The 19,850-nt window shown below is 41.5% G+C and overlaps 1 protein-coding gene across 2 annotated transcripts in view; it reads left to right on the top strand.

Moving 5' to 3' along the window:
- Nucleotides 1–19,321, top strand: part of SCG3 (secretogranin III) — a 39,231-nt gene extending 19,910 nt beyond the window's left edge. For both annotated transcript variants that reach the window (XM_003266930.4, XM_030814090.1), the window contains 2 exons: nt 11,684–11,764; nt 17,717–19,321. In XM_003266930.4, the coding sequence (XP_003266978.1) occupies nt 11,684–11,764; nt 17,717–17,835 (200 nt within the window). In that variant the 3' untranslated portion in view covers nt 17,836–19,321. The remainder of the gene's footprint in view (nt 1–11,683; nt 11,765–17,716) is intronic.
- The last annotated feature ends 529 nt before the right edge of the window (nt 19,322–19,850 follow it).

Raw genomic sequence — 19,850 nt, 5'->3', positions numbered from 1 at the left:
CAAGGTAGGGTGATCCAAAGAGCAAACTCCATCACATCTGAGAAATTGACACAATCTGTATAGAACAGACTTGGCATGTGGTATCTTTATTTGAATAGCAATCTTTTTTAATGGTCTTGAGTCTCCTGGGATGGCAAACTGATTTCATCTTTTGATAGTCTTTAGTGTTCAATGGACTTTTGTGTTTGGAGAGGAAAATGTATGACCATTGGTGCATTGTTTAATGTATAATTTATAATCTTATGAATTTACTGAGCAATATTTTTAAACTTACTGAATATTCCTCTAAATAATCACATACTGCTTATTCAACAAGATCATCAAAATTTATGATTTGATCAGGTGCAGTAGCTCATGCCTGCAGTCCCAGCAGTTTGGATTGCTTGAGCTGAGGGTTTGAGACCAGGCTGGGCGACATGGAAAAACCTCATTTCTACAAAAAATGCAAAAATTAGCCAGGCATGGTGGCACATGCCTGTAGTTTTAGCTGCTCAGGAGGCTGAGGTGGGAGGATCTCTTGAGTTCAGGACGTGGAGGCTGCACCACTATACTCCAGCCTAGGTGACACAGCAAGGGCAATGAGAACACTTGGACATAGGAAGGGGAACATCACACACCGGGGCCTGTCGTGGGGTGGGGGGAGGGGGGAGGGATAGCATTAGGAGATACACCTAATGTAAATGATGAGTTAATGGGTGCAGCACACCAACATGGCACATGTATACATATGTAACAAACCTGCACTTTGTGCACATGTACCCTAGAACTTAAAGTATAATAAAAAAAAATTTGAATTTAACAAAGCAAAATTTTAAAATTATTTAACCAGTGATTGTAACTTTTAACACTTTTAAGGACTTGATAAAAATGACAAATTCAATATATCAAATTTCCTTAAATAGCATAAATATATCTATGCAATATATAACACAATTTACATCTTTTTAGGATTTTATTTTATTTTTTGCAGTGGAGTCTCCCTCTGTTGCCTAGGCTAGAGTACAGTGGCATGATCTCAGCTCACTGCAACCTCCACCTCCTGGGTTCAAGTGATTCTTCTGCCTCAGCCTCCCAAGTAGCTGGGACTACAGGCACGTGCCACCCTGCCCTCTAATTTTTTGTATCTTTCATAGAGATGGGGTTTCATCAAGTTGGCCAGGCTGGTCTTGAACTCTTGACCTCAAGTGATCCCCACGCCTTGGCCTCCCAAATTGCTGGGATTACAGGTGTGAGCCACCGTGCTCGGCCATCTTCCTAGGATTTTAGAAACTTTACCATACCCCCAAAGAAAAAGACTCAATGAGGTTATAAGTTCTAAATTGTTATCCCTTTGATTTCAGGTCCGAATGTGGGATCTAGTTGTATAGTTCAGTGGTTCAAGTCCCCTTATTACAAAGTTGTGCTAGTTACATCATGGAAATTTACATCTCTATGTCTCAGATAGATATTATTTTTCTGAAACTCAATGTCTTTACCAGAAGTTGTGAACAAATGGTTTGAACCTACCTTATTTTTCTGTCATTATGATACATGGGCATCTTTGATATAATTGGAACCTTATTTATGTCTTATCACTTGAGCTCGGGAGGTGGAGGCTGCACCACTGTACTTCAGCCTGGGTGACACAGCGAGATTAATGTCTCATTAGTAGGTTCACCTACAGAGTTTATTCTTTAGGAGCTGAGGGAGTGGGTCAGTGCTCTCTTGGGGGAGGTGGTGGAGGAACCCAGCTAATTTATCATCTGAAAACACACCATTGGACTCTCTGAAAAGAGATTTTCATTGGTTATGTATAACCATCAGTGGCAATTAATAGGTAGACTTTTTCTTATTCCTTGTTATGATATGATATGAGATCACAAGAACCAATCTTGCTCATGGTATAGCTCTTAATTTTGAAGAGACTCGCCCACTTAAAGGTTCCCCACCTGGTATCTCCTGCTCACACAAATAGAAGCAGGTTCCTATTCACACATAATAGACCCATGCTTAATGTCTGTGTATGAAATAGAAGAGAAACAAACTAGCTATGTATTTAATACCTTGAAACTCAATAATACCAATAAAATTACAAACTATTTCCTTTTTATATTACTATTACCTTTGCTAACACTTTATACCAACTTTTTCCATTTGTGTGTTATTTCAGTTGTCGTTGTTGGTGATGATGATGACTTTATGCCTAAATTGGTGTAGCTTGGGCAGTGGGAGCTCCCTAAATTTCTCTTTAGTCTTTTTAGCACATCATCTTTGCTTTCTAGCAACAATGGGATATTCTACACCCACTCTGAATTTTCCTTTCCCAAGATTTGAAATCATTTCTCCTTCAAGGAGTTCTGGTTCCTTTTTGTAGAAAAGACTCGTAGAATTAGACACCCAAACCTGGGTTATATGAGTTCAAATGAGTGGTGATAGTGGCGAAAGATGCTGCTTCTATTTCAGCTATTGGGACTTTTTTGAGACAGGGCTGAAAAATATAATTTTTCTTAATGTATCAAGTTTGTGTTGATTTTTCCTATCTTACACATTTGTATATTTTTGTGCCCTCCTTTTCTCTAGCATGGATTTCATAGACCATCACAATTTTTTCCAACATTTTATATTTTCCTACATTTTACATTTCCTACATTGACATAGCTGATGTGTCAACTCCAATTGTTTGGTAGTGGCCCGTGCTGTGAAAGTTTATGATATTGCATCTGGGTTCAGGAAGAAAGAAAGCAGTAATGATCAATTAATAATGTTTGTCCTGAACAAGAGTAGGCAGAACTGGTGATATGTGTGCCATGTTTGGGGACCCTGTAGACCAATCAGGCTGCTTTGACACTTCCATTCAACCCTAGGTCACTCTGGATGGGTGGTAAACTCTTTTTAAAAAAATATATATATATATATATATAATAGCTATTTTTTGAAATTGTGATAAAATGTACATAACATAAAATTTACCATCTTAACTATTTTTAACCGTACAGTTTTTGAGGCACTAAGTACATTCACATTGTTTCCGTACCGTCACCACCATCCACCTCCAGAGTTCTTTTCATCTTGTAAAACCGAAACTCTGTACCAGTTAAACAACACTTTTCCATTCCCGCTGTCCCCACTCCATGGCAATAACCGTTCTATTTTCTGTCTTTATGGATTTGACTTATATAGTGACCTCATATAAGCGGAATCATATAGCATTTTTCCTTTTGTGACTGGCTTATGTAACTTAGCATCATGTCCTCAATGTTCATCCATGTTGCAGCAAGTGTCAGAATTTTCTTCCTTTTTTAAGGCTGAAGAAATACTCCATTGTATGTATAAGCCACATTTTATCTATTTATTTGTCTGTGGACACTTGGGTTGCTTCTACCTTTTGGCTGTTGTGAGTAATACTGATTATATATATATATATATATATATATATATATATATATATACAAATCTCTCTTTGAGCTCCTTCTTTCAGTTCTTTTGGGTATATATCCAGAAATGGAATTGCTGGATCATATGCTAATTCTATTTTTAATTTTTTGAGGAACCACCATACTGTTTTCTGTAGCAGCTGCACCATTTTAAATTTCTACCAATCGTGTGCAAGAATTCCAGTTTCTCTACATCCTTGCCTAGACTTTTTATTTCTGGATTTTTTTTTATCTTAACAGATGTGAGGTGGAGGATGAATGGTAAATTTTTAAAAATAGCTAACCAGGAAAAGAGTGGCCTGTGATCTGAGACAGAGAACCAGGAATTGGGCAGCATAGAGCATTACGGCTCACCTCAACAGAAACCCAGCGTGCCTCAATCATCCCCTCTGGAAGTGACCCATGTATAGCAATCATGTTTCCCTAGAACCCAGTGAGCCATAGGCTGTATCCTTTGACTTCCTGGGGTAACATGCTCAGTGCTTTAAACACCACCTTCTATCGCTGTGCACAGGGCTGTAGGAATGGGTGCTGACATTTCTGTTTGGTTTGTTTTTAAGAAAACCATGTAAAAAATGAATATAAAAGAGATGATTCTCAGTAGTCCACTATTGCCTATTTAGGATGTGAGTGTTTGGAGACCAATGATGAGAATGGATTTCCCTCTTCATTAGGATTTCCGTCAGATAGTAATGGGGAGAGAGGAAGAGCATAGACTAAAACTCTATCCATTTAGTGTTATTCTTTTTTTTTTTTTCTCCCGAGACAGAGTCTCTCTCTGTCACCCAGGCGGGAGTGCAATGGTGCGATATCTGCTCACTGCAACCCCCGCCGTCCAGGTTCAAGCGATTCTCCTGCCTCAGCCTCCCAAGTAGCTGAGATTACAGTCATGTGCCACCACACTCAGCTAATTTTTGTATTTTTAGTAGACATGGGGTTTCACCATGTTGGCCAGGCTGGTCTCAAACTCCCAACATCAGGTGATCCACCCAATCCATCCAGCCGACCAAAGTACTGGGATTGCAGGTGTGAGCCACCATGCCCAGCCTAGTGTTATTCTTTGCAATGGCTCTCCTAAAACTAATATTAAAAAGAAAGCAGGAATTTGGGGTTAAAATTAGTCCCTCTGCTATTGTTCAGAGATGTAATTTATTAATGTTACCCCTGACACCATTACTCTGGGATAAGGACAACTGACTCTAATACAGTTTAGAAAACACCAACTAAGTGTAAGCCAAGGACCAGCAATTCCTAGGAAGAAAAAAAATGTATTAATCCCCAAAAGGACATACCGACATATATCTTTGTGTTCACAGTTGTTTCATTGCACTTTTCTCAAGGGCTATTTTGCTTCTCAGTTATAAAACCCAGTGAGGAAACACCCATTGTCTCTAGGTAGAAAAAGAAAAGCATCCATGTGAGTGGAGGCAGGGTTGACTGGGTTTTCCGGGACGGTTATTCAGCAAGAAATAAACACTTATTCCAATGGCATGCCTAGCACTGTGCTTAGGAAGCAGCTACAGAAGGAATATAAGAACCAATTCCTGCCTTTGAGGACTCAAGCAAGCTTTGAAATGGCCCAAGAATAGTCCTTAACCCATATGCTGGCAAGTGCAACACAGGCCACATACATGCACACATATCCCACTTATTGATGAGCCAGACATATATAGAACAGGATCCCTTCAGGACAGAAAGTTGGAGGATGTTACAGAGCAGAATAAGGGATGAGGTAATGGTCCAGCTAAAACCACTTAAGGAAATAACTATAAGCAGAACACATTGGCAGGAATATCTGTGGGGAGTCTGTTTTGGCCTTGCAGTGTGTGAGGTGATAGCCCCATCTAACCACAGCAACTGTTTATTAACCATTCCTAGCATGAACTGGGTCCTGCGAGGAATATAAGTAATAATAATAATACTCTACATTTATATCATGCTTCAGTTTACAAAGCATGTTTCTATGAATCTCATTTCAAGCTTAATGTAAAAAAATCCAACTTCATTACCAATGATGAAAAATGATACATTCACCTTTGAAAATAGTTTAAACTATTTAAACTATGGTTTCCACAGGGACCAACATTAAGAATAATATTTTTAAATGTTGGTCTAGTTGTTTGACTGATTCAATAATTATTCCTAAGTTTATGGATATGCTAATAAATTATAATTTATTCTAACTTCAACCAAATCTATAAAGTTGCTTAACTTTTCAGGTAAATTGCTCTCTGAAAACTACTTTCAAACTTTATTTCATTATCTAAGTGTGGTTCTTTTTGCCAGTTGGATGTTTACTCATTCACATCTGTTCTGTGAGTCACTGAAAGTCTTTTTTTTTAATCATCCAAGGGATGAGATAAGCATTCTAACACTCATAAACTCATTCCAGTGCTATCATTTAAGTTTATGGCTGGATAATAAAATTAGGTTGGAACAGGTGATCTCTAAGATAACTTTCACTTAAATATCCTATCATCCTCATATCTTTTTTACAGGAGCCAGAAAAGTTAGCCTATTTAATAAGTTGATAATAAATTGCCTAATTCGTGTGGATACACTTATTTTTTAAATAACATAAGAGAATTCACGCCTCCCTTCAAGTCTCCAGAGATTCTGCTAGAAATGTCCAAAAACAATGAGTCCAATATTCTCCCCTGGGAGTCAGCAAGTGGGTCAGGAAGACCCAAGTAGGCTTGGGAGAACTATATATCAACATGGATTTTTCAAGGACAGCAAAGGGGGATTTCTTTCTTATGTACAAATCACGAATCTCCTTTTTAGAATTCACCCCTTGATTTACAAATCAGTAAAACAAGGCCCAGAAGATGAGCAACTTGCTCAAGATCTCATGGCCAGAGTGGTGGAGCTGGCCTTGAACCTATGTTTTCTGACTCTTCATCCAGTTCCCTTCCAGTCTTCCATGCTGCATCTAATGGGCATGTAAAATGTCATCATTATGCAGAATCTTGAATCTCACAGCTCTGTGGCCTGTGTCAGCACCCATGCGCCAGTATTGGTTGCTTTGCTTCATCCAGTTCAAAAGTGCAATCATGTAATCTTGACATAATTTTAAGTATTATATCAAACTTAGTTTTTATAAACACTCTTTTTACAAAGACTAATGTCTTTAGTAATCCAGTATGCCATAGGCCAACCCTATTGATTTATACACTTTCCCCAGAGGGAGAGAGTCAGGACAGCACAGTAGAGTAAGGACAAATTCACGTTTAGAAAAGATATTTTTCTCACAGTGTTAAAAACCAGAACAGCCAGAAAATCAAGGCTGCATCTTGACTCTGGCCCTCTTCCCATCTGCTTCAGCATAAGTTTTAAGGCTTGTGCTCTATTACCTCAGCCATGAGCTATTTTTTTTTCCAAAGGAAGCTGAAATAAATTGAGGGAAAAAATAGTCCAGCTTTCCAAAGTCGACTCTCATAAGGCTTTCAATGCACACTGTGTAAATAAAAGATTTGCTTTACAGCTCCTGCAAAGAGAAAAGTCAATATGAGCCAGCTGCTTTGCTCCTAGAGCAGAAGAGCACCTGATGTGATTCCCATTGTTGCCAAGGCTCTCGTAAGCGTATGGACGTCTTAAAACCGGTGGCAGCGGTTCCCAAACTTTGCTGCACATTGGAGCCACCTCAAGATCATTCAAAAGTACAAATGTTTGGTCCCTAGTCCCAGATTCTGATTTAATTGGTCTGAGGAGCAATTTGGACATTGGGCCTTTAAAAGTTTTCGCTAAGTGATTTTAATGTGCATCAAAGTTTGAAAACCACTGCCTTGCCGGGTGCGGAGGCTCACACCTGTAATCCCAGCACTTTGGGTGGCCGAGGCGGGCAGATCACGAGGTCAGGAGATTGAGACCATCCTGGCTAACATGGTGAAACCCCGTCGCTACTACAAAATACAAAAAAATTAGCCGGACAAGGTGGCGGGTGCCAGCAGTCCCAGCTACTCGGGAGGTTTGAGGCAGGAGAATGGCGTGAATCTGGGAGGCGGAGTTTGCGGTGAGCCGAGATTGCACCACTGCACTCCAGCCTGGGTGACAGAACGAGACTCCATCTAAAAAAAAAAAAAATGAAATGAAAAAAAAAAAAAGAAAACCACTGCCTTGTCAGCCAGTTTACCAACAAGAGCAGGCACTCAATTTCTCTAGTCTAAAAGGTGAATTTGACCCAGCCCCAGTCATTAAAGGCTCCATATTTATTTTGGTTCAAAACCAGGCTCTGACCCTGTATTAGTTCTCTCTCACGCTGCTAATAAATACATAACCGAGACTGGGTAATTTATAAAGGAAAACGGTTTAATTGACTCACGGTTCCACAGGGCTGAGGAGGCCTCAGGAAATAATCATGGCGGAAGAGGAAACAAACAAGTCCTCCTTCACGTGATGGTTTCACGTGAGCCTTAGTTTCTTCATGAATAAAATGGGAACAATGGTATTTAATTAATAGAATTCTATGAAGAATAAATGACATATGGATATAGTATATCTATCACATTTGTGTTTTAAATTGTTTCAGAAAAAATAGTTTCTGATATAGCTGTCATTTAGGTTTAGAATCCATTAAATTTCAAGTCTTTCAAATAAATCATTCATTTTCACTAAAAAAAAAAAAAGGCAGAAATAAATCTATGCCATTTATATGTGTGTTTTTTTTTTTTTTTTTTTTTTTTGAGACAAGTCTCGCTCTGTCGCCCATGCTGGAGTGCAGTGGTGTGATCTCGGCTCACTGCAAGCTCCGCCTCCCAGGTTCATGCCATTCTCATGCCTCACCCTCCCCAGCAGCTGGGACTACAGGCGCCCGCCATCATGCCCAGCTAATTTTTTTTTTTTTTTTTTTTTTTGTATTTTTAGTAGAGACGTGGTTTCACCATGTTAGCCAGGATGGTCTGGATCTCCTGACCTTGTGATCCGCCCGCCTCGGCCTCCCAAAGTGCTGGGATTACAGGCGTGAGCCACAGCGCCCGGCCGGCTTATATATTTTTTTAAGATGTAGTTTCCTAGTTTGGATTCCATGCTGACTGTGCAATCTTCTAATTGCAATTTGGCTTCTGTATAGAAGGCTTTCATCCATTTACTCATTGACAAATATTTCTTGAGAGCTTACTCTCTGTCAGTCTTGTTCTAGGCAAGAGGGTACATCAGCAAACAACTTATTTCTAAGGGAGGAAGACAATAAACTTAACAAATTATATGCTACAGTAGAAGGTGATAAGTAGTCACCTTCTGATGGATAAAAATAAAGCATGAAAGAGGATGAGAATGACCAGGTGTTCTGTTATAAATTAGGGAGACTGTCCTAATCATGTATGTTATAACCCATAAGATACTAGTCTCTCAATGAGTTGTGGTCCAATTTTCTTTCAGCTATAGCAAACTCATTCTCTGTTATGAGTTGATGATGTCAATATAGTGAATAAAATAGCTTTTCATACATTACATACTTTTTAAATTCCATAGCATTTTTATAGGTAATTGGTTCCTGAACATAAAGCAGCCTAATACAATAATGCTGAGACCTCTACTTTATTTTTCTTTTGAGACAGAATCTGGCTGTGTTGCCCAAGCTGGAGTGCAGTGGTGCAATCTTGGCTCATTGCAACCTCCACCTCCTGGGCTCAAGCAGTCCTCCCACCTCAGCCTCCTAATAGCTGGGACTACAGATGCACACCACCACGCCTGGCTAATTTTTTTTTTTTTTTTTGGTAGACATGGGGTTTTTCCATGTTGCCCAGGCTGGTCTCAAACTCTTGGGTTCAAGCAATCCGTCCACCCCGGCCTCCCAAAATGCTAGGATCACAGGTGTGAGACACAGAGCCTGGTCAAGGCCTCTATTTCAAATTGTCTTATGTTGAGTTCCCTCCAAGGCATGCACTAAGAGAAGGATTTGAGGTGAAGTAGCTTCATTGGGAAGTGACCCCCGGAAGCACCACTGCAGGGTCAGTACATGAGCAGGAAGGGAAAAAAGCCAATATAAGATGTGATAATGAGCAAGCTTCAGCATCAGCAACTAGAGCTCAATCCTATTGAAGACTTCTGGGAAATAGTAGAACATGCCTGAGGAACAAGGAAGCTGATGCATTGATCTACCCATTTCATCTGTCATCAGTTGAGGGCTGCTCTAGTAGCTAGCTATGAAGAGGGAGGCATGAGAATGGGTAATGTCTGCCCCACTATGGCAAAAACTTCATTTGTTTTTACTCTCCTAATTTGGAATTTTTAATGCAGTGTTTAAACAGACTAAGCTGTGGTTTTCCTTATCCCAAATAAGCTCTAACATCATGATACGATATCAGAGAAGATAGTAGAAAAAATGCTTAAAATTATGTCAATAACAAGAGTATTTTCAGACATACTCAAAAGTTTCAGAAGCCCTAACTACCTAATGAGCGAATGACAAATCATTATTCATTAAAGCGAGCCCTATGGGGATCAGTAATTTGATTTAAACACTTTAAAATAATGAAGTTGCATTACTTAGAAATGGTCTGCACTAAGATTTCCCTCTTTGTTCAAAATGCCTTATCTAACTGAAATAATTTGAAATAGAAAACACTGCATTTTTTAAATTATTATTTATGTATCTGTTTATTAGAAGAGATAGGGTCTCACAGTGTTGTGCAGGCTGCTCTTGAAATCCTGGCCTCAAACAATCCTCCCTCTTCAGCCTCCCAGACTGCTAAAATCAAGGCAGTTTCTACACCAACTATTGAAGTAAATAAGGACTAAAAATTGTGGATCTCTTCTGGTGTCCATTTACCCCTTTTGGTGTAGGAGTCTCTGCGCTCCTTTGGGGACCAGATGACACAGATTTTCAGTGGTAAGGCAAGAGTGGCCTTCAAGATCAGGAAGAAAGATGCTCAGAGAGTCACTTAGGTGAATACAGTGTGGGCAATTGGAACATGGGCAACTCTTAGGGCAGTGTTATTGCACATGGACAGTAGTTGGAGGTACCCAGGTTCAAGCCTGGCTCTGCTACTTATTAGCCATGTGATTATGACTTTATGTCTGTGTGCTTCAGTTTCTTCATCTGTAAAATGGGGATGATAATAGGACTGCCTCGAAAAGTTGTCATGAAGAATAAATGAGACAATGCATTTTGGAGCATAAAGCAGTCCCCAGTACATGATAAGCACACAGTACAGGTAGCTAAACCAAGAGGGCTGTGCGGTACAGTAGAGGTAACAGGGCTCAGATGGGGCTCAGAATGGGGTGGTCACCACACTGAGCTCTGCAGCCATTGCTTCTGCAGAGGCCCTGGACTTTGAAAGCCTCTTTTTGTAGGCCATCTGGTACTTGCTAGAGCACCTGGTTTCTTGGTGCTGACTCCCTAAGCTTTAGGGCCTCACCTGGTTAAGAGAATGGCTGATTTCTTTGATACAGAACAAAGCAACATTACTGTCCGTGTCTGAAGGTGAGGTCTTATCCTGCAGAGAATACAGGTAGAGGAAGCTAAGCAGATCAGAGTCCAAATGCCAGCTGTTATTTCCTGTGTAGCCTTAGCTTACTCAGTTCGCCTCTCTGAGCCCCAGATTCCTCATCTCTCGGTGGGTGGTAATAACCGCTTGCAGACATCAGTGCAGGTAAAGGGCATCAGAGAGTAGGTGCATGAGTGATGCCTGGTATTCGCATGCCACACTTGAGGCCCATCGAACAGTGTTTACATCCTGGGGAGTTTTATTAGAACCAGTTCTAAGGTTTGCCATCCAAACCTTGAAGTGAGGCACTGGTCGCCTCTTCATCTAAGTTTTTGCCCGCCCCCTGCCAGAATTGGGCAGAAGACTTAGAGCTGCTGACACAAAGCCACACATTTGGACTTTTAACTGAAGTGATGGAATCTTTAAGTATCTGCCACTCTCATTCAAGTCCTTGGCCTGATGATGCTCCTCAGTTTGGAAGAACCATCCCTAACCAGAAATGAACTAATCTAGGGACCCATCTATCTAGTAAACTGAATCAAAACTCTTCTCTGCCAGGACATCAAGGTGGATTTATTTGTGTGTGGGAATCATGCCCCTTGACACTTACCAACTTAATTCTTCCTCCTGGAACCTCATCCCCACCTGCTCTCCTTGACCTAAACCCCTCAACATAAAAACACACATAGACACATACAAATAGGTACATTACCTAGTTAGGGAGACAACCTTGCAAGTGCTGCATGAGTCTAATATTTGTGGTTTTGAACATACGTGTGGTCTTTAAAATGAGAGGTAGTGATATTTTCTGAGTGTTTGATATAGTTCTCTTACCTCTTCCAGGAAAAACAGAAGCCTATTTGGAAGCCATCAGAAAAAATATTGAATGGTTGAAGAAACATGACAAAAAAGGAAATAAAGAAGGTAGGACCAAGTGTGGTTGTACATGGCAAACTTCACCCATTTGTCATGGGCTCTTGTTATATAAAAATTCCCACAATCAAATTGACTGTGCTAAAGTCTCCCCGCAGAGCCCAAAAAAGACTGAAGTCACCTCTCAGATGCAGAGGGGAACAGAATCTCCATTTCTCTTATTATTCAAATTAGCCTTTCAAGCAAAGGCGTTTTCTTTTCTTTTACGTTTTATTAAGAAAAATGTCAATCAAACGTAGAATAAATAGTATAAAGGATCCCTGTGTCTCCAGCCACCCATCTTCAATAATTATCAAATGTTGCCAGTCTTGTTTTATCTAGCCCCCCTTTCTTGGAGTATTTTAAACAAAGACATTTCCTGAGCACATATTTCGTGCACCCTGCAGTCACAAAAGCAGTCACTCACTTACATAAAGCAAAACACAGATCCAGGCCAGAGATGCCCCACCCAAGGAGTGCACAGCGTCATTAGAGCTATGGTTGGCCCTGCTCAGTGATGTCATGGATAGGTGTGTTACTGCCAAGGAGGCGAGGAAATGGGGTGGATCTTCGTACTAGGACAGAGACAGTTGAGAGAAGGGCCACAAGAAAGCCTTCCCTAGAAAGTTAAGGATGAATCTCCTGAGTGAGGAGAGATGGAGGCAGAGGGAACACTAGGTACCAAGACATAAAGGGACAAAAGAGAGGGGTGGTTCCAGGAACACTGGATGTTTGTGGAGAAGAGCAGCAGACAGGGTTGGGAAGTGGGCAGTAGTCATGCCAGGAAGACATTTGTGCACCCTTCAGAGAAGGTTGGTTTTAGCCAAGGGAGCCTAAATTGGGGCCTAATTAGGTTAAGAACTGAGAAATCCATCTGGCAGCAGTGTGACTACAGATTGAAAAAATAAGACCCCAGAAGGCAGGAGAGAGATAAGGAGGCAAGACAGAGAGATCTGGAGCAGAAATATGGTGCTGTAAACCAGGGGACAACAGAGGAAATAAAAAGGAAGGGAGGAACTCAAGAGCCATGTGGAGAAGGAGGATTCTGATATGATTCCCAGGTATCTGGCCAGAGCAGTTGCAAAGTGATGCCTTCCAAAGAAACAAGTATTGCTTCTCAAACTTTAAAGTGCATCCAAATCACCTGGGGAACTTCTTAAATATCCCACTGCCCAGGCTGCACTGCAGCACCACTAAATCAGAAATTCTGGGGACACAGGTCTGGCATCAGTATTTTTTCAACTCCCCAGGTTATTCCAGCATGCAGCCAAGTTTGCAAACCTCTGAGATACAGAGGGAGAAAGAGGTATTTTCAGCACCCTCATAGCTTGGGTCTTCTAAGTTGAGTGATGATGGCAATAATTATCGATATTCACGCATACTTTATTTGGTTCAAAATGATTTGAATTTCCAGGCTGTCAGTTACATTAAAATTTACATGAACCATATTTCATCAAATCTGTCATTGATTAAAAATGTACCATTGTTTTATGTGCCATTAAATTACAACATGCCATCGATGACTGCAAAGGCTTTAAAATTAAAATGTTCATCTAAGAATCACTGTAATACACTGTGTACCAAAATACATTCCAAAGCCATGGTAAATTGTATGGTACATCAATTTGGAGTATTTGTTACTGTTTCCACTGATTAGCATATGAATCAGACTCCTGGTCATAATCAACAACATCTTGCAATTCAATGTTCCCATTCCAGAAATGACCAACCTGGTGAAGCATAGAACTCTGGTGCTTGCATATGGAAGGCTCTGTTAGCAAACGTCAGAATAATAGCATTGGGTTCGATGCTCCCTTTTGTCTCTGGGAATTATGCAGTATGCCCTCTTGAAGACAGAAGCAGAGAGCTCTTTCTCCACTGCTCTCATATGCGCTCTGCTTGACTTAGGGTCATCTCTCAAAGCCTGTGGGGAATCTAGGTCCTAGGGCCATGCAGTGGCTGCAGCTATATAAGCAGGGAGAATTACTATTAGTTCTGACCTTTCTTAACCATCGTTGCCACCCTTTGTTTGGTAAGGGACGGGGTGACCTGAATCCCCTTCCCAAACCCAAGAAAGGGAGGTCCATGTGATGTGATAGTGAGGATAATGAAAAAATCTTATGCAGCCTTAAAAAAATATGCTTTTAAAAAGTGAATCACAGCCCTTCTCTCCTTTGAGCCTTACAACCTTAAAACTTATTTTAAGGTTAGCAAGATGGCTACTGGCTTATGTCTCCTAACACCCAGCTAGGGCAGAGTTGGCATTAGACCAAAAGGCCTTTCCTTTGCACCATGCTGGTTTTCCCACTGCACACAGTAATAGCCGTGTCATAAAGATACAATTTTTCCTTTTCTAAAGAAAGTAAAATATTTGCCTGCTTGTCCATTCAAATCACTGGACCTCTTCACATCTGTCTCTGGGAGTCTGCACTTTTTTTTTTTTTTTTTTTTTTGAGATGGAGTCTCGCTCTGTCGCCCAAGGCTGGAGTGCAGTGGTACGGTCTCGGCTCACTGCAAGCTCCGCCTCCGGGGTCACGCCATTCTCCTGCCTCGGCCTCCCAAGTAGTTGGAACTACAGGCGCCCACCACCACGCCCGGCTAATTTTTTGTATATTTAGTAGAGACGGGGTTTCACCATGTTAGCCTGGATGGTCTCAACCTCCTGACCTCGTGATCCGCCCGCCTCGGCCTCCCAAAGTGTTGGGATTACAGGTATGAGCCACCGCGCCCGGCAAGGCAGTGGTTTTCAAACTTTGATGCACATTAAAATCACTTAGCAGAAGTCTGCCTTTTATTCTATTAAAGATGCTGACACTGCAGCCTATTCTGCAGAGCCAGTATTAATGAACCAGTAATGAACAAGAAGTGCCCTTTGTGCCTTAGGGGTCAGGAATAAAGGAATCATCGCCTTAGGTGCGGGCCTGCAAAATGTATGTTCAGCTTCGTTCTCTACTTCATGCCTGAGAGAATGGGAAAAGTGAAAAACAAAAACAAAAACAAAATGAGCATTTATTGAACATTTGCTTTGTACCTGTTAGATGTTTTGTAGTCAGTACTGCAAGGCTATGGAATGGTCAATCAATGACCAGCATTCAGAACCTGACAGTACCACTACCTGAGCAAGTGACTTACCCCCTCTTTTCTGTTTCTTCGTCTCTGAAATGAGGATACTAATGCTTACCAATGAGTGTGGAAAAAACAACAACGTGCTTTTTCCTGTTCTCTCACTCAACACAACAATCAACACAGAAGACTTCTGTGACCAAATGTGTGGGAGTTTCTCCCCACCACCAAGCAAGCAATCAATTCTGCAGCCGACACTAGCTGGGTGTCCACTGATTCAATTCAATTCCAACACTATCTACTTAGAGTCAGCCTCAGACACCACAGGGTGAGGGCGCAGTCCCAAAAGAGTGCCCCTTCCTTTGCACCAGTTGCATGTCCAGGCCTCTGGAACAGCTGGCTGACTGGCTTCAAGTTTCAGTTTCCACAGCCTCCTCTTAGGGTTCAGTTAATTTGCTAGAGTGGGCCTGGTGTGGTAGCTCACACCTGTAATCCCAGCACTTTGGGAGGCCAAGGTGGGAGGATCACTTGAGGCCAGGAGTTTGAGACCAGCCTCGTCAACATAGCGAGACCCCATCTCCACAGAAAATTTAAAAATTAGCCAGGTGGGCCAGGCACAGTGGTTCACACCTGCAATCCCAGCACTTTGGGAGGCCGAGGCAGGTGGATCACAAGGTCAGGAGTTTGAGACCATCCTGGCCAATGTGGTAAACCTCCATCTCTACTAAAAATACAAAAATTAGCTGGGCGTGGTGGCACATGCCTGTAGTCCCAGCTGCTCGGGAGGCTGAGGCAGAAGAATGGCGTGAACCTGCGAGGCAGAGCTTGCAGTGAACTGAGATGGCACCACTGCACTCCAGCCTGGGCAACAGTGCAAGACTCCGTCTCAAAAAAAAAAAAAAAATTAGCCAGGTGTGGTGGTGCGCGCTTGTAGTCCCAAGCTACTCAGGAGGCTGAGGCAGGAGGATCACTTGAGCCCAGAAGTCCAAGGCTGCAGTGAGCCATGATCATACGACTGCATCCAGCCTGGGTAAAACAGTGAGACCCTGTCAAAAAAAAAGAAAAAAAAAAGGATTGCTAGAATTCAGAGAAATTCATTTACTGGTTTATTAAAAAGATATTTTAAAGGATACAAATAAACAACTAGATGAAGAGATACATAGGGTGAAGTCTGGAAGAGTCTGAAGTGCAGGAGCTTCCATCCTTGTGGAGGTGGGGTGCAACACCCTTCCAGCATGTGAATGAGTTTTTGTTCACCTTCCTGTCAGCCTCCACGTGTTCACCTATCTGGAAGCTCCTGAACCCTGTCCTCTTGGGCCTTTCATGGAGACTTCATTGGATAGGCATAATTGCCAACCATGTAGGAATGTGATTGGACAAAAAGGGCATGGTCTAAACCCAGTAAGGCCTGTCTCTTCAGATTCTTCTTGGCCTCTCTGTGCAGCATTCCTTCCTCCAGGGTACAGGGCAGGACCCTCTATGGATCAAGGGTGTTATGACCCACAATCAGATTAGAGTCCTGCCTTGGCCGGGTGAAAGGAGGGCAGGTCAGAGAGAAAGATTCTGCTTCCTGAGGCCTTCTTCTGAGGCCCCAAGTGCCCCAACATTATGACAAAAGGCTGAAACAAGGGCTGTGGGAGTTATAAGCCAGGAATCACGGACGAAAACCTATATAGATAGTTAGATGATGGATAGATAGATGATAGATAGATAGATAGATAGACAGACAGACAGACAGACAGATAGATGTCATAGGGTATAACCTCGTGGGGTTTTGTGGGGGGCAATTAAGGTGATGGCTGTAAAGTGTTCAGTGCTGGGATTTCTCTTTCAATCCTCATGGCTGTGCCCTAACAGGGAGCAGATGTCCTGCTTGCCAGAGAGGATATAAGCCCTGTCTAAGCCTCACTCACTTAGTGATTGTAGAGAGGTCCTTCATGGTTCGTTTTCCTTTCTCATAGGAGCTTAAGGATACCCAGGTGACCCAGGTTCAGATTACATTCAGGCTCACTAAGGGTGGCTGCTAAACCACCTTTTTATACCCACTCTCTCCTTTCCTCCTTACTAACAGAAAGCAGCATTCTGTCTAGTCATTTACAGCTATAATTGCTTAATACTTAAAGGATCAAGGGAAAATGGGGGTTTTTCAAGGCTTCAGAAAGGTGTCATAGGCAGCCTCCTTACCTGGAAATCTTTATTTTTGGTGGGTGTTTTGACAATGTATATAGATTTTGTTTGTTTGTTTAAGTAGGACAGAGGAACCAAAAAGAGTTTACAGTTTGGCTTTTTGCTCCTTGCATACAATTCAAACAGCATGAAATAAAGTAACTCTTAATTTGAAAAAGTGGGTTGTCACATCAACATGGACTTAAACCTAGTATAAGTCAGGATGCCAGGAAGTCAGAACACCCAGTTCTGATCATAACTTTTACTACCTATGTGACCTTGAACAAGGCACTTAACCCCCAAGCGTGGTTCCTAGACCAATAGCATCGGTGGTATCACCTGACAGCCGTTTAAAATGCATAACCTGGATCCTCACCCCAGACCTACTGAATATGAATCTGCCACTTCCCAATAGCCCCAGGTGTTTGGTATAAACATTAAAGTTTGCAAAGCCCTGGTCATGAGCCTATTTCCTGTTTGGTCAAATGGGGATGATATGACCCACCTGAACATCTCACAGGGTTGTGATGAAGCGCAGCTGAGATAATACATGTAAACATTATTTTATACTGCAAAGTACTACGCAAATGCCAAGAATTAAAATGCCTCCCGATGTGAAAGATGGAGAATGGTAATTGTGTTATTATATAAAATGCTTCTCAGTTAATGGTAATCACTGCAATGGGATTGGCCTTTCCTGATCTTTGCTCACTATTCTCTAATAATATTTTCCAGATTATGACCTTTCGAAGATGAGAGACTTCATCAACAAACAAGCTGATGCTTATGTGGAGAAAGGCATCCTTGACAAGGAAGAAGCCGAGGCCATCAAGCGCATTTATAGCAGCCTGTAAAAATGGCAAAAGATCCAGGAGTCTTTCAACTGTTTCAGAAAACATAATATAGCTTAAAACACTTCTAATTCTGTGATTAAAATTTTTTGACCCAAGGGTTATTAGAAAGTGCTGAATTTACAGTAGTTAACCTTTTACAAGTGGTTAAAACATAGCTTTCTTCCTGTAAAAACTATCTGAAAGTAAAGTATGTAAGCTGAGATTTTGTATACAGAATCCTTATTTCCTCATAGACTTATATTTTATAATCAGAATATGTTGCTTTGAAAAAGCCTCTAATGGAATGACCTTAAAACTCACCCTTCTTTCGCTGTCTCATCCACATAAGCACTCCCTGAAGAATTAAGGGGGTTCTGTTTTCAAGGCATGCCAGGTACTAAAGCACTTGCAGAGTGTGTCTGTTACAAGATGTCGTTTCCACTAGCAGTTCCCTTTGGGGAGTTGAAATCAATTCACATTTTCTCAAAGTCTCATAGCTTTGGAGGAGCCATCTGCTTTTTTGGCTGCTCTTTTTAGCTGACTTTTTATTAGGCCCAGTGACATAAAAAGGATCCAGGTAAATGGGTATAGGATTTGCTGGATTTACTAACAATTTCCCCCTGTTCTTTAACACTTCCTATTAGTGACTTTTCAGACATTAAGTTTACTTATAAAGAGAGATATTTATGTACTCTCTAAGAAGACAAATGAGGTCATAAGCACTGCATAAAACAAGGTAAAAATGTATGCCACATCTCAGTTATCTAAACTAGATTAGATCCAAGCCAAGGTTTCTCAACAGAGAGCAAAGGGCCAGGCAGTAGGGTAGAAATAGAGATAAAAATCATTCCTTCCTTGTGATCCAAAGCTAGTAAAGCAGCTTTCCTGGAGGAAAAGGTTAATGAACTTCAGGTCCCTGCAACTCAGCCCCCACCACAAACACAGCCCTGGAAACATACAGTGGCCCAAGGTCCTCTTGAAATGTTAATGGTTAATGTTCCCAAACCAGAGAATGCTTTGAAAATGTATTATTCAGTGTAAATTAATTACATACATATTTTTCTATATATTTGTTTCAAACTGTAAAAATAACATAATGCTTTGTGTATTAGTGAGAGGTGAAGCCAGCTGGACTTCCTGGGTCGAGTGGGACCTTGGAGAACTTTTCTTATAAGAGGATTGTAAAACGCACCAACCAGCGCTCTGTAAAACACACCAATCAGCGCTCTGTAGCTAGCAATAGGTTTGTAAAATGCACCAATCAGCACTCTGTAAAACGCACCAATCAGCACTCTGTAAAAGCACCAATCAGCAGGATTCTAAAAGTAGACAATCGCAGGGAGGATTGAAAAAAGGGTACTCTGATAGGGCAAAATGGAACATGAGAGGGGGCAAATAAGGGAATAAAATCTGGCCACCCCAGCCAGCAGCGTCAACCTGTTCAGGTCCCTTTCTGCTGTGGAAGCTTTGTCCTTTTGCTTTTCACAATAAACCTTGCTACTGCTCACTCTTTGGGTCCGTGCCATCTTTAAGACTGTAACACTCACTGCAAAGGTCTGTGGCTCCATTCTTGAAGTCAGCAAGACCACAGACCCACCGGCAGGAACCAACTCTGGACACATTGGCTGTCACTGTTTCAAATGGTCTTTGACACCTGCATTGCTGTCCTGAATGCCCCTACCTGGTATCCCACATTTTGGTGGGGACTGTGGGGGAAAGGCTGGTTTCTTCTCCCATCCTCTCCAGAGTTGCAAAAAACAAACAAAAGCCAAAGCCTGACACACACACACGAACTAAGCTCAGTATGTTCTAGAGAAGCCAGTACCCATCTGTTGAGTGGGGAGAGGGAACTAAAAACACCTTTGCCCAAATAACACTTGCCAAAACACAGTGAACCAGACTGTTTCCATGAGTCATCTTTGATAACATGACTGACTCTAATTCAGCCACACCCAAACAGGCTGCATGTCCATCAGACAATAAACTGGCGCTGGCTAAAGCGTTTTATCCATTCACTTTTCTATAATGTATCTAAA

This window comes from Nomascus leucogenys, chromosome 6, assembly GCF_006542625.1.
Source record: "Nomascus leucogenys isolate Asia chromosome 6, Asia_NLE_v1, whole genome shotgun sequence".
Lineage (NCBI taxonomy): Eukaryota > Metazoa > Chordata > Mammalia > Primates > Hylobatidae > Nomascus > Nomascus leucogenys.
The sequence above is the reverse complement of the archived record's forward strand: the minus strand, read 5'-3'. Positions and strand labels throughout refer to the sequence as shown.